At 40.5% G+C, this 16,050-nt stretch overlaps 1 protein-coding gene across 1 annotated transcript in view; it reads right to left on the bottom strand.

The window, feature by feature from the left end:
• pacs2 (phosphofurin acidic cluster sorting protein 2) overlaps nt 1–16,050 on the bottom strand; it is a 310,748-nt gene that overhangs the window by 101,910 nt on the left and 192,788 nt on the right. Inside the window, exon 4 of the mRNA XM_051919933.1 lies at nt 10,711–10,836. Coding sequence (XP_051775893.1) covers nt 10,711–10,836 — 126 coding nt within the window. The remainder of the gene's footprint in view (nt 1–10,710; nt 10,837–16,050) is intronic.

Genomic DNA, 16,050 nt, shown 5'->3' with positions numbered 1-16,050 from the left:
GAGATGTATACAGTAATCCCTCGCTATATCGCGCTTCGCCTTTCGCGGCTTCACTCCATCGCGGATTTTATATGAAAGCATATTTAAATATATATCGCGGATTTTTCGCTGCTTCGCGGGTTTCTGAGGACAATGGGTCTTTTAATTTCTGGTACATGCTTCCTCAGTTGGTTTGCCCAGTTGATTTCATACAAGGGACGCTATTGGCAGATGGCTGAGAAGCTACCTAACTTACTTTTCTTTCTCTCTCTCTTGCGCTGACTATCTGTGATCCTGACGTAGGGGGTGTGAGCAGGGGGGCTGTTCGCACACCTAGACGATACGGACGCTCGTCTAAAAATGCTGAAAGATTATCTTCACGTTGCTACCTTCTGTGTGCAGCTTTTAAGTATGCTGCACGGTGCTTCGCATACTTAAAAGCTCGAAGGCCACGTATTGATTTTTTTATCTGTCTCTCTCTATCTCTCTCTAACTCTCTCTCTCTCTCTCTGCTCCTGACGGAGGGGGTGTGAGCTGCCGCCTTCAACAGCTTTGTGCCGCTATGCTTCGCATACTTACAAGCCAAACAGCACTATTGATTTGTTTGCTCCTTTGAAGAGGAAGATATGTTTGCATTCTTTTAATTGTGTGACTGAACTGTCATCTCTGTCTTGTCATGGAGCACAATTTAAACTTTTGAAAAAGAGACAAATGTTTGTTTGCAGTGTTTGAATAACGTTCCTGTCTCTCTACAACCTCCTGTGTTTCTGCGCAAATCTGTGACCCAAGCATGACAATATAAAAATAACCATATAAACATATGGTTTCTACTTCGCGGATTTTCTTATTTCGCGGGTGGCTCTGGAACGCAACCCCCGCGATGGAGGAGGGATTACTGTACTTGATATCATTTTCATGGTGATAGGAGTCAAACCATGTTATTAAACATGGGAACACGGTGGCGTGGTGAGTGTTCCTGCCTCACGCAAGATGCTTCCTGCGCCGTGCGTGACCTTCAATAAAATAATTTACTGCAGCAGTGCTGTCTCTTTCAAATGTACTTACCTCCAATTCCTGTCCTTACTTTTCTTTCTCCAAATACCCAATCGCCACACAATCAGCTCTGTAATAAACGTTAAGCCATCTGTAAGCTTAGAACGCCGATTCTTCAAAACCTTTAAGGAACATCGAAATATCTTCGTAGGACATGTTTAATTATTCTATCCATCTATCCTTCCAGTGTCGCGCCAGCCACAGCAAGAATAAAGCACGAGGCAGGAACAATCCGTGAACAGAGCACCAGATCGTCGCTAGTGCTGCAACATCGTGTCCTCACATGTTTAATTATTAACAATATAGATTATTTAAATGATGTTAACATTTTATCTATATAATATAATAAACATTTTTTCCTGCATTTCATCTTAAAAATGATATTGTCATCATATGTAAATACATGCTTTGTAAAGTGGCTCAGGTTGTGCAATATTATAACTGTATTGCAAGTTTACAGAGAGGTAATTGTACTTATGAGTACAAGGCGTTCTACAAGGAGCACTTGATGGACTGATTGAGTGCATTTATAGTTCTTGGGATGAAACTGTTTCTGAACCGCGAGGTCTGTACAAGAAAGGCTCTGAACTGTTTGTCATGTGAGAGCAGTTCAATGGACAGCATGGTTGAGGCAGCATGTGCTTGATGCTGTATACCGATAATTCTCTTTCTGATCAGCTGCTGGAGAGCTGTGATTCCCCACTCAGATACAGTGATATAAATATTCTGAGAGGTGCAGTGAGAGTAATATGGAAAAAGATGATCCGCTGTGGCAACCCCTAATGGGAGCACCTGAAAGAAGAAGAAGGTGCAACGCTAAAGCAGCTATGGAATTTGGAATAGTTTGACCATTATGTGGACCATTATATTGTTACAGGTTAATTACAATCAGATGCATTAAACTAATAAACAATATGCGGTTAATTTCAGTGTATTTATAAAGCCGCGTCAGGGATGTGGATCTAAAAAAGAAAGGGACTGGAACAGTAGCACTGCTTTGACGGTGGGTGCTGCCAGTTTGCAAAACCGAGCGGAGAACTTGCGTACGACAGGGTTGGAGCTACCGTGAAAATGTGCGTGGCTTTACGCCAAGTATAGATTTTATACATCGTGATTTGAGCGTGGAAACGGGCTTATGCAACATTTTTGTGCGTATGCACCTTTTATACATGAGGCCCCAGGACTCTTCCTTGAGTTGCCTGTCCAGCCATACTAAGTAACCAGACAAGAATAGCCTTGACCAAGGAGGTGACCAACAATTCAATGGTCATTCTAACAGAGCTTTGCTGGGGTGGAAGAACCTGTCAAAAGGACAACCATCTAAGCAGCACTACTTTAATCAGAAATTTATAGTAGAGCAGCCAGAAGGAAGCCACTCTTCAGTAAGAGGAATTTAAAGGACTCTGAGAACAACTGGGAAAAGATTCTCTGGTCTGAAGAGACAAAAACTGAAGACTGTGGGCAGCACTCCAGGCATTAAGTCTGTCAAAAACCAGGCACTTCTCCTCACCTGCCCAATAATGAAGTATGGTGGTGGTAAAATCATGTTATGGGGGTGCTTCTCACTAGCAGGTACAGAGGAGCAGGTCAGAATCAAGGGATAGAAGAATGCAGCCAAACACAGAGAGGTTCCTGAAGAAGACCTGCTCCGGAGGTCACATGACCTCAGACTGGAGCGACAGTCCGCCTTTTCATATAACAAAGACTCAAACCGTACAGCCAGAACAACGCTGGACTGGCTTCAGAACAAATCTCTGAGTGTCTTTGAGTGGACAAGACTTAAGTCCTATAGAACACCTGTGGAGAGACCTGAAGATAGCAGTTCACAGACACTTCCCATTCAGTCTAATGGAGCTTGAGAGGATCTGCCAGGAAGACTGGGATCTACTGCTCACATCCAGGTGAGCAAAGCCTGTAGAGACTCAAACCTAGAATTGCTTCCAAAGGGGCTTCTACAAAGTACTTAACTGAGTGTCTAAATACTTCAATAAGTGAGATATATCAGTGTTTGATTTTTTTAATACATTTGTGAACCTTTCTAAAAACATGTTATTACTTTGCCATTATGGGTTATTAGGTGTAGATTGATGGGCAACATGGCAAATGTGTCCATTTAAAATGAAATCTTCAACACACCAAAGTGCAGAAAGTAAAGGGGGCTCAATACTTTCTGAAGCCACTGTAAATACACAATGGGAGATCTGTCACATGAAAGTATATCCTGTGAGGAAGTCTTGGAGACCATTGTGGACTTCTCACTGTCTATAACCAGAATGTGAAGAAGAGACCAAGAAGGCCAAGAAGAAAGATTTAGGGTTACATAGCAAGCAGTGCCAAGAAAAATGAAGATGGGTAGTTATGCTACACACTTCTGATGCATCGCCTGGAATAATGTGTACAGTTTCTGTCAGCATTTTACAAAAAGGAGATCGATTAACTACCTTTGGGTTTGTGCAGTGTGAACTATCAAAAAGAAAAAAGTAAGCAGTTGAACCGTTTAAGGAAACAGAGATTAAGAGGTGAAAAGCTGAAGGATGGATTCATAGTACATTGCGCACAAATGACATTCTTCACGGTGATGCATGAAACCAAGCTGTAGTATCTTGGAGACCTACAAATCACAAGTTGAGGAAATTTTGCAAAAGTTAAATGTATAGGGATTGCCAAACTGAGTCAAGCTGAATGACTTGTTCGTTTTAAAGCCATTCTTTTGTTCTTGTGAACATCATTGAGGATTGGGATTATGAAAATTGCTGGAAAAGTTGCATAGTGTGACATGACCTTCAGACTCATCTACCACTGTTGTATATTTTTTTTTATCAGTGCCACTTCCCTAAAACAGACCCCTACCTAACCCCCTTCCAGGTCAGCAACTAATGTCACCAAAATGTTCTTAAGAGAAACACTGCCAAGCACCTCTTGCTATTATAAACATGAAATGTTGAAGATTCCTGATGGTCTTCTGTATAGTTCGAATGTCCCTGGCTATTTTGGCAGCTGTCACTTATTAAAAACCCCACAGGTCTCCTGTAGCAACCACAAACAAGTGGCACCAATTTAAACACAGCCATACTGCTTCACCCATTACGCCTTTCCACTCGTTTACACCCACGTCTGAGTCCTGGCATTAAAGCATTCTCCATTGTTCATCTGTGACTGTGTAATTTAGCCCCGTGACAGGTGCTGGCTCTCCACAATTCTGAACAGAATGAGCAGATGAGAAGACAAACAGATGGATTCTGCTAAAATTAAATAACATGGGCATAGTTAGTAATCGATTTTGGCTGCAAAATTCCCTGCAATGTGAGCCATTGATCTCATACTGTCGGTGGAGTTTTTTTTTTTTTTGCTTTGTGTCAGTAATAAAGATTTGATCAGCAAGGTAGTTGTAACATGATTCTTGACTACTCAATTATTGCTTTTTATTTTTCACAAACAGCATGTTTTCCAGCTTTGGAAAGGCTCCAAGAATCAGTTTACTAATGGACAAATAGCTGTGTCGTCATGGCTCGGGGTACTTGAGAAGCAATTTGCTCCTGTTGTTAGTGGTCTTCCCTATGGCAAAGGAGAGTGGTTTGGATAATAATATGTCAGTCTTGTCATGGGAGAAAGGAAGCAGGCGGAGAGCCATGTTTATGGGTGGCAGGTTTACTTACTCTTTTATGATTTCACTTTTCCTGCTGGGTTGACACAGACACCACAGCCTGCATGCTGATCACAGTTGTGTGTTTTACACATTTTTGTAACCGTTTTTTAATCCACGGTTTTCTCCTAAAACATAAGCTTGATTAGCACTAATGGACTATGAATTTTATACCTTCTTTCTTTGCACTGCATTCACTTCTGCACAGGAGCAAATGTGATTTGTCTAAGCAAGTACAATGTCACTTTTTGGCCAGAATTCCTTCCCTGGCCTGTTTTGTTTTGTCTTTTTCATTCATCTTTCAATTTGAATTACTGTATTATGATTGATTATTTCTGCTAATATTCTTCTGTTTGTTGGTCCTTTAGTGAATAGACTTAATGTATCATTATTTGTGTTATGTTTAACAATATTTCTGCACGGTTTCTTTAAATGTCTTTAAGTTCCCTGTGTTTTGTGGGTGCTACCTGTTGTCATACACATGTGACTAGGGGACAGTCAAACGGCCAGATCGCATGTGAAACCACGAGAAATGGGGATTCAGAATACGGCACTAATGCTCTCTTTTCCTATACACCCACAGGCAAATGACAGAATAAAAAACCTTACCACAAGAAACGGCTCCGATCTCCCACAATGAATACCTCCATATCGCTCCATCAATTCATTGCACCTTCGGATTCCTCATGATGTCATTTCCGACCTGTCTCCAACCCAGTCATTTCTGTCTGTTCAATTCCTGTACTCATTAAGCCTCCTCCATAAGAGCTCCGAGAAACCATACTGTGTTGTCAAATGTGTATCTGCTGTGCAACTTTTGACTGTCCTGACTTGAACTGGAACCTACAGCCAGTATATGGGGAGGCTCCCCAACTCTTTACCTGTCTCTTGTGTGTTTTGATTTATTACACTGTCTATAAACATCGATTGACTACTCCCAGCCCTATAAAGACTCATGGGATTTGCAGTCCCTCATTGTTTGCGCTCTGGCTAACTGGTTGGGTTTTTCTTGTGAGTATTGTCAATTTGTTTTTTCTGTTCTAATTTTCATTATTACCGTATATACTCGCAGGTAAGTTCTCCCGTGGATAAATCAGGACTTGATTTTACTGTATAATTTCAGGTATTTTATAATGTTGGTTGTATAAGTCGAATGCGGAAAACTCACACTATTGGTCCAAGAGATTACGATATGCTAACGCCCACCTGAGCGAGTAACCACGGAGCACAATGCTCCTAACTTCTCTCTCTCTGTCTCTCTATTGTGCCTACATGACCACACAGTAATACCCAAACTACTCCGATGCAACATTTCCACTGTTTTGTGTTTTTTGTATCTCACACCCTCATACACCTTTATCGTAAGAGCATCCCTTATCTACAATGGAGCATTCGATCAGAAGAAAATATGAAGCTGGTTTTAAATTAAACGTCGTTGAAGTGGCGAAAGAAGTTGGTAACTGCGCTGCTGCAACAAACTCCGATGCGTCTGAGAAACTGGTGCGAGATTGAAGGAGGCAAGAAGATGTAAAAAACAAAAAAATTAAGTGTCACATTTTTGAACAGGCGTATAAGTCGGGGTCTGATTTAATGATCGATTTTTTGGGTTTCAAGACCCAACGTATACGTGAGTATATACAGTATTTGCACACTGACTTAACACATTGACTGCTGGACCAGTTATTACCAGGATGCTGCAGTACAGGTCTAGGGATATATGCTAATTACTAGCTAATAGCTAATTAACTCTATTAAATTCATTAAAAATGCAATGTATTAAAAAGCAACAGTAACTGCCAAAAACGTAAAGAAACTGTTAATTACTTTATTTTAACCAGAAACATGACTAAAAGAGTCCTAGAATCATGGCACCATGCAGAGTCCTAACTTTAAAGCACATGTGCCACAAATATAACGTGTGTCTTTGCCCTGTCCACACTTGTTGCACACAACACATTTGGCAGTTGGTGACTGTTTATGCTCAGTGGGTGACAGAATGTCCATGTACTGCTGTCCTGACAGTCGTGACAAGTCAGACAACTTGTGATGAAGAAAAGCCCTCGGGGCAGCTCTCCTCATCAGTACCAGAGCCTGCAGGTTTCACGCCACCCTATTGATTGTCAGTATCTTAATATCTGTCATTATCATCAAAATATTCATCTTGCAATAATTCTAGTTGTTTCAAAACAATAGCAATTTATACCTTTTTCGTGACAATATAACAACTGACTGTCTTATTTATAACAATATTTTCCGCAAGCTATTACAGTCAAAAAAAGTTCTATGGTCATGAACTAGATGGTACCACGATAGCAGATAACTGAGACGTGGCAGCAAGCGGGCTGAGTGGCTGTGCAGAGACACGAGTTCTCTCATATTTCGCACCTTGACGGGCCCAATGAGATACGACTTACCTTGTAGCTCGCATTCAAAGCGTTAAGGCTTCTGATTACTGAACTGCGTCTGCTGAGGGCTGACTTTCAGGTAAGTCTTTTTTTTTGCCTTTTATTCTTTCTTTACTTTTTCTGTTAACAGTTCTTGTATATTATAAAGATTCTTGGTCACACTTTAGTTTGGGTATGCATTATAAAGCAGGTATTAACTATGTTACTAATAATAATACATTATTATAAAAGTAATAAGACATTTATCATTGTTTTATATCATCCTAGAAAGGTTTATCATAACCTCGTAACCTGCTTATAAATGATATCTAAACTAATGTGTGATCAGCTTCTTGAGTTTTTATGGTTTCTCCCCTTTTGAAAATGTCTTACAAACTTTATTTTCTGTTTGATTCCTAGATGGGTGGGTGGGTTCTGTTGGATGGGTTTATCTATCTATCTATCTATCTATCTATCTATCTATCTATCTATCTATCTATCTATCTATCTATCTATCTATCTATCTATCTATCTATCTATCTATCTATCTATCTATCTATCTATCTATCTATCTATCTATCTAAACTTGTAGAGGCAGGGTCAAAAAAGTACAATGATGAAAAAATACTTAATAAGGATCTAAAATTAAGAAAATTGGTCTTATCAGCCGATTGTGTTGTCTAGTGTTATACATGGTGCGTTGTCCTGCTGGAAGAAACCAAGAAAATAGGTACACTGTGGGCATAAAGGGATGGACATGGTCAACAACAATACTCAGGTAGTTGTGGCATTTAAACAATATTCAGTTGATACTAAGGGGCCAAAGTGTGGAAAGAAAATATCCCCCACACCATTACACCACCAGCACCTGCCTGAACTGTTGACACAAAGCAGGACGAATCCCTCCTTACATGTTGTTTACGCCAAATTCTGACCCTACCATCTGAATGTCATAGCAGAAATCGAGACTCATCAGACCAGGCAACATTTTTCCAATCTTCTATTGTCTAATTTTGCTGAGCCCATGTGAATTGTAGCCTCAGTTGCTCTTGGCTGACAGTAGTGTCACCCACTGTGGTCTCCTGCTGCTGTAGCCCACCTGCTTCAAGGTTCGACGTGTTGTGTGTTCAGGGATGCTCTTCTGAATACCTCTGTTGTAACAAGTTGTTATTTGAGTTACCGCTGCCTTTCTATCAGCTGGCCATTCTACTTTGGCATCAACAAAGCATTTTCACCCAGACACCTGCCACTCACTGATATTTTCCCTTTTTCGGACCATTCTCTGTACACTCTAGAGATGGTTGTGTGAGAAAATCCCAATAGATCAGCAGTTTCTGAAATACTCAGACCACCATGTCGGGCACTAACAATCAATGCTACGTTCAAAGTCACTTCAGTCTCCTTTCTTCCCCATTTTGATGCTTGGTTTGAATTTCAGCTGGCCGTCTTGATCATATTGAGTGAGGAATGGTCAAGTTATGGCCAGTTAAATCAAAGTAGCAGAAAATGGAGAAGTATTGAGGCAGAGTCTAAAGGGTTAATAAGTGAATCTTCTAAAAAGAAGAAGGTTTTTAAATGAATGGGTTGAATCCCAAGGCGTGAAGAAGGGGTGGGTGCACAGAAATTTAAAATCTGATCAATTATATAGGAATCTCACTATGGGAGGAGCACATTATTTGGTTTATTGACTAACAAAACTAGAAACGAAAATGAAACGGGGGGCAGGTGATATGAAGGGGTGCCCATGCCAGAAGCAGATAATTTTTTGATAATTGTGAAGAGCACAGTAATTGGATTATGACAGAGATTTTCAGATTATTGTTTTTCTTCTCGGTGTTGCACACTAAAGATCAAAGATACAGGACCCTTGGAATAGCATTCAGGCCCTTGACCAACTCTGACTTTACTGAATAACAAATCCTACACTGCAAGTCTTTTTTATGTGACCTAACTTTGGGAAGTGCAACGTACACGACACAGTCTACTGGTATGTTAGTCCCTCTGACTCCATACTAGCCTACACCACAGGCCAGCGCAGAACATCCAGTGGCTCTTCGTATATTCGCTTTTTTGTTTTTGAAAGGCTCCAAAGGTTACAACTGAACATTATTATGGATTTATTTAAAATTCTAAATTATTCAGTAAATTGTTAAAAGTTTTGATACAGTTAGGTCCATAAATATTTGGACAGAGACAACTTTTTTCTAATTTTGGTTCTGTACATTACCACAATGAATTTTAAATGAAACAACTCAGATGCAGTTGAAGGGCAGACTTTCAGCTTTAATTCAGTGGGGTGAACAAAACGATTGCATAAAAATGTAAGGCAACTAAAGCATTTTTTAACACAATTCCTTCATTTCAGGGGCTTAAAAGTAATTAGACAAATAAAATAACTGGAAATAAAACGTTCATTTCTAATACTTGGTTGAAAACCCTTTGCTGGCAATGACAGCCTGAAGTCTTGAACTCATGGACATCACCAGATGCTGGGTTTCCTCCTTTTTAATGCTCTGCCAGGCCTTTACTGCAGCGGCTTTCAGTTGCTGTTTGTTTGTGGGCCTTTCTGTTCGAAGTTTAGTCTTCAACAAGTGAAATGCCTGCTCAATTGGGTTAAGATCAGGTGACTGACTTGGCCATTCAAGAATTTTCCACTTCTTTGCTTTAATAAACTCCTGGGTTGCTTTGGCTGTATGTTTTGGGTCATTGTCCATCTGTATCATGAAACGCCGCCCAATCAATTTGACTGTATTTAGCTGGATTTGAGCACACAGTATGTCTCTGAACACCCCAGAATTCATTCGGCTGCTTCTGTCCTGTGTCACATCATCAATAAACACTAGTGTCCCAGTGCCACTGGCAGCCATGCACGCCCAAGCCATCACACTGCCTCCACTGTGTTTTACAGATGATGTGGTATGCTTTGGATAATGAGCTGTTCCACGCCTTCTCTTCACCATGGAAATGATTCTGCGATCATCCACCGCTGTTGTCTTCTGTGGACGTCCAGGTCTTTTTGCGTTGCTGAGTTCACCAGTGCTTGCTTTCTTTCTCAGGATGTACCAAACTGTAGATTTTGCCACTCGTAATATTGTAGCAATTTCTCGGATGGGTTTTTTCTGTTTTCGCAGCTTAAGGATGGCTTCTTTCACCTGCATGGAGAGCTCCTTTGACTGCATGTTGTCTGTTCACAGCAAAATCTTCCACATGCAAGCACCACACCTCAAATCAACTCTAGGCCTTTTATCTGCTTAATTGATAATGACATAACGAATGACTTGTCCACACCTGCCCATGAAATAGCCTTTGAGTCAATTGTCCAATTACTTTTGAGCCCCTGAAATGAAGGGATTGTGTTAAAAATGCTTTAGTTGCCTTACATTTTTTTGCAATAGTTTTGTTCACCCCACTGAATTAAAGCTGAAAGTCTGCACTTCAACTGCATCTGAGTTGTTTCATTTAAAATTCATTATGGTAATGTACAGAACCAAAATTAGAAAAAAGTTGTCACTGTCCAAATATTTATGGACCTAACTGTATATTTATGAATACACAAACCACTGATGCTGTCAGTGAGAAATGAATCACATTAAGAAAATCTTACTGATAGAAAAATATAAAGTCAAATATCAGTCCCGGTTCACGCCATACCTCTGCCATGTTGATGGACCCAACAGCCAGTGTCTTGTAGCCCAGGATTGTTCGGTTCTTGTACCGCTTTCTTCTTTGCAACATGATCTGAAGCTTGTTCCCTTCTCTCTTTAGGAAATGGGGATACTGTAATGAAACAGAAAAGTGGAAAATGACTACTCAGACGTTGTACTGAGATGCAGGGTGTGAAAGCCCAGGCACATACAGCCACCCTAACCCTGACACAGGCAGACAGAACACATGCTTTAGTCTACACAGCACATGGTTTATTTATAGTCCAGAACACAAGGCTCACAGGGCAAAGCACCACACAGTCCCTTTTTGCCGCCAGTCCTTCTGCCTCTACTCCTCCTCAGGCTATTGAGTGGTGGTGACTGGCCACTTTTTATAGACCACCTGGAAGGAGTCCAGGTGCCCAACGAGCTTCTTCTGGCAGAACCTCCTGGTGTGGCGGAAATGCTGCCAAATAAGGCCCTGAAAACATCCAGGTGCCCCCTGGTGGTGGCCACGGGCCACAACAGGGTTGAGATTCCATGCTCATAACACGTGGCCCTGCTGGAAGCCAAGGGGGCTGCCCTCTGTCGGTCCGGGGGAAGATACGGCCTTGAAAATACTCCTCCCCTCTCTGCCTGGGCCCTTACCGTCTGCCACAAGGGACAGTGCAGTGGTTAGTAATGCTTCCTTTACGGATCCAATGCTCTCACTTGTTCATGCAGAGTTTGCACATTTTGACTATAACTTTTCAGAGTAGTTGGATTGTCAAATGTAAATCAGTGTAGTTTGTGTGGGGGTCACTGCCTTGCCCCCAGTGCTGTCGGGTCAGGGTCTGGCTCTTCACAACACAATAACTAGATCGAGAGGGTTCTAAAAATGAATGTCTAGACACAATAACAGTTTGTTCTTTTTTAATAACTCGTTCATCTAACTATCTGTGTGTACCTCACTCATAATCACAATTTTGTACTAAAAATGTTTTTCTTCAACTGGAAACCTGCATTGGTACTACATTGTACAAGTTCAACCGACTTGAGATAACCACTACAAATGGAAATAATTAAATTAGCTTGCTACCTTCAATGTAACTAATTTCTGTCAATAGGTTTCCACTACATGATGCTAATATGGACTACAACCATGTGACATACTGTATTGTGGAGCTATTCAGTCCGTAAGGAATAATGAAAAATGTTAATGCCGATTAAGCATTGATAATGGCAGGCCTTTTTTTGTCATGGTATGTGCTGTTACTATATACTGGCACCTCGATTGTGACAACTGGTCGTGGCGTTGACTAGTACATATTAAATCTACTCTCTATATATAAAATCTTAAGTGTAAAAGTGCAATGATTTTGTGCAACGTTTTTATGTCACATTTTTTGTCACGCTTTAAATCGGGCTTATTTTAAAACCTACATATATATGTTTGGTATCACTCATTTCAGAATTTATCGAACTTTAATGTGATGTTGTTAGATTTTCAGATTCTTATTCCGTTTATAAATTATAAAGTAAAAAATATCAAGAACTCATGTCCTGTGAGACGAGACTTTGTGCCAAGAGATTTAACCATGTCCGGGGCTGGAAATAAAAGACAAAGAGTAGGACAGCTGCTGTACAGGCTTTTAAATGTTCGAAGTGTGTGCAAGATACAGATCACACAGCACGGCAGTAGCAGAAAGCCAGCAGCTGATCGAGCAAAGAGTAAATTTAATTCAACAAATTGTTTTTACTGAAGTTTTACAATGAAAGTGTAAGTTTAAAAGTATTTACATGTTAATTTCAAAGCCAAACAGAACAAAAACGTGTAATGCAACGAATACCTCTAACGCAACATGAAACATAATTTTCTTTCAATTTATTATGTTTTACTATTTTTTACTATGGTTACTAGCTGTAATGTAAAATAGTTAGTTCTATTATGCATATGTAACAATTCCCGTGAAAATAAAAATCTGTTCAAATTGTACATTCGCTTCCCCATACGTGAGCAGCAGAGACGCGAAGTGGCTGGCACGTAGCGCAGGCCAGGGGGGTTGGCGAGCAAAGCGAACAGGGGGCAGAGCCCCCTAATGATTCTATAATCGTGTGCTGTCCCAGTTTGCATATTTTACCTGCCTCTGTGTGTTCTACATTAACTGGTTCTGGTACTACCACATTCGCCCATATTGCTTATTGGCCTTGTGGTCCGTTTCTGGTTTTATTAAAACAACATCCCTGTTAGTAATTCCATGGTGATGTCATTGTTATTTATGTTGCAGTGCTGTCAACAATCAAAGTGTAATAGTAACTTAATAAAACCGCCACTGTTTTGTTTACGAATAAAACACTGCCTAATGGCGTCCTTGGCACATTTCAGCCTAAAATTTAAAAGCTAATGCAGTGTAATGAAACTAAATTAAGCAGCAGTTAATGAAGTATTGCAATGTTATTTTGAAAAGACAAAGGATGGTCCTTGTGGCTGGAGGCTTTGAGGTGGACTACATTTCAAATGGTTTAGACCAAGGAGTGAAGAGAATTACCACAATTTTCATCATCTCCTCATGAACATTTTCATGCACTTGCTGCAGAGCTTCGTGAACGTCGAGCAGCAGGAGCAGCTCCTATTAATTTATTTACTGTTAACTTCCATTTATTTTCCAGCACACTCTCATTCGCATGTTTCCATTTTAATTAAACTTTCCATCCACATCTAGAAAATTTATAAAAACACTCTACTGTTAGAGGTGTGTTTCTGGAGAAAAAAATGAAATTGTTGCAAATACATTTGTGTATTGTGGAAACTCACTGTCTACAGGATGGTAGTGAGACCAGCCATGTTATATGGGTTGGAGACGGTGGTACTGACCAGAAAGCAGGAAACAGAGCTGGAGGTGGCAGAGTAAAAGATGCTAGGATTTGCATTGGGTGTGATGAGGATGGACAGGATTAGAAATGAGGACATTAGAGGGTCAGCTCAGGTTGGATGATTGGGAGACAAACTAGAGAGGCGAGATTGCATTGGTTTGGACATGTGCAGAGGAGAGATGCTGGGTATATTGGGAGAAGGGTGTTAAAGATAGAGCTGCTAGGCAAGAGGAAAAAAGGAAGGCCTAAGAGAAGGTTTATGGATGTGGTGAGAGAGGATATGAAGGTGATGGGGGTGACAGAGCAAGATGACGAGGACAGGAAGATATGGAAGAAGATGATCCGCTGTGGCAACCCCTAATGGGAGCAGCCAAAAGCAGAAGAATTGTGGAAACTCACTGTATAGTTTATTGTTTCTCAAGCACCATTTTCACACAGAAGCAATCTGAAAAATGCAAAATGGTGGAGTGGGCAAGAAACGGGTTGATACAGTATATCGGATAAAATTCTGTTTGCATAATAGATTTTGAAAATAAACCTTTTACCATATGTTAGCAATAATTAGAAAACTGGACAACTTCACTTGAATGTAAAACAAGCTCACAAAATGTTCACATCTGTTCAACTGCATTGGTAGGTGAATGCAGAGTCTGATCCCCTGCACAAAAAGCGAATTTTACACTGTATGTATGAATGTATACAAGTTTAAACCTGGCAATTTTAAAAAGGAAGAGGACAGGAAGTAAACACATCTTGTCCAGTGTTTGTTTTTGGCTGCGGCATGAGTGAGCAACTTTTACAACTCTGTGATGGCCGGGGTGATTTTCAACACTGTTGTGTGCTGGGCTGGCAACATCACTTCAAGAGAGAGCCCACCAAATTAACAAGTTCATTAAAAGGGCAGGATGCACTCTGGAGCCCCTGGAGGTCGTAGCAAAGGAGAGAATTAAAACAAAACTGAGGGCCATTATGAACAATGCTTCACACTGACATTAAAGACTTCAGAAGTGGCACGTCAAGAAATGCTATGGGGAATCCTTCATGCCTGCGGCAATATGACTGTATAACGCCTTACTGGGACTGGGAATGCCAAGTCAGAACTTTTCTTTCTTTTGAATTTTTCCTGCTTTATAGTCATTCTAATGTGTGTTCTGACTAAAGTGTGTGTGTATATTTATGTATTTGTTTATTTAAAGAGCTTCTGTAAAAAGCCAAAATTCCCCCTGGGGACAAATAAAGTCAGTTAGTCAGCTAGAAAGCTAGTTTGATAGTTCAATCTATCTATCTATTATACGGTGCCTTTCATAACTATCAAATGTGGCACTTGGTGCTACTGCCCACCTGCCAAGTTGTTTTGCCTGCCTAAGGTAAAGTCAGCTCTGATGGAGGATCACAGGAATCATTGGGTAGAGGGGTCCTCTCATCGGATTGGCTAGCCCAGCACTGACTCAGCTGTGGAACGCCCAATAGGAGGAGGCAGCTTGATGGCCAAGGTTTCCAGGACTGTGAACAAACCCAAATCATACTACGTGATAACAGCTACTGTTGAAGTCTGCTCTGTACTTGAAATATTTTTGTTTTACTAGTATATTGTATTGAGGATTACTTGTGTTCTGTTCAGTGTATTGTATTGACCCTTTTTTTTGACCCCCACCTACCTGGAAAGGGGTCTGTCTCTGAATTGCCTTTCCCAAGGTTTCTTCCATTTTTTCCTTCTAGGATTTTTTTGGGGAGTTTTTTCTTGTCTTCTTAGAGAGTTAAGGTTGGGGGGCTGTCAAAAGGCAGGGCCTGTTATAGCCCATTGCGGTACTCCTTGTGTGATTTTGGGCTTTAGAAAAATAAATTGTATTGTATCTATCTACCTATCTAATGAGAAAATATTTGTATTGGTTCAATCAGGGGCAGTGAATACCTGCTATCGAATCAACTTGAGTAGCAACATGTTGAAAAATATTTCCGCAGATAGGTATAAAAGATTATTTGTGCCAAAAATAAATGAAGTCCAATGTGTGCAAAGCATATTCACTTGACTCTTTTAATTTTGGCACATTTGTACTGTGTCATAATTAAAAAAGCATCAACCAAATGATCGATTGCTTTTTATGATGCGTGCTGAATTTTAAAATGAAGTCCATAGATCGCTGTCATAACTAAAGGCAAAGCAAACGTATTGCATTTTGCTTAGCAGTTGCTCGGAGCGTAGTGTGTTTTGATTCAAGACCACATATTTATCATGGCAAATCACCAATCTGCCTTAAATGTTGGGCTAAGAGGTAATTCAATCAAGAGTGTTCTCACCCAGAGCTAAAAAGATGGCGAACAGGGGAGTTGATAAGGCAGGAGATCTGCAATCTCCTTGAACAGGTGAAGGGTGGTGAGATAAATGACAATTTCATTCTTTTCTGTGTCAACTGGTTGCTGGAAACGTCCATATAATAGAAGCAGAAACAAGAGAAGAATTCCCAACTGCTACAGTAAAGCCCTTAAAATGCAT

Source organism: Erpetoichthys calabaricus, chromosome 16 (assembly GCF_900747795.2).
Source record: "Erpetoichthys calabaricus chromosome 16, fErpCal1.3, whole genome shotgun sequence".
Taxonomy (NCBI): Eukaryota; Metazoa; Chordata; class Cladistia; order Polypteriformes; family Polypteridae; genus Erpetoichthys; species Erpetoichthys calabaricus.
Note: the sequence above shows the minus strand (reverse complement) of the source record. Positions and strands in the feature narration are given on the sequence as shown.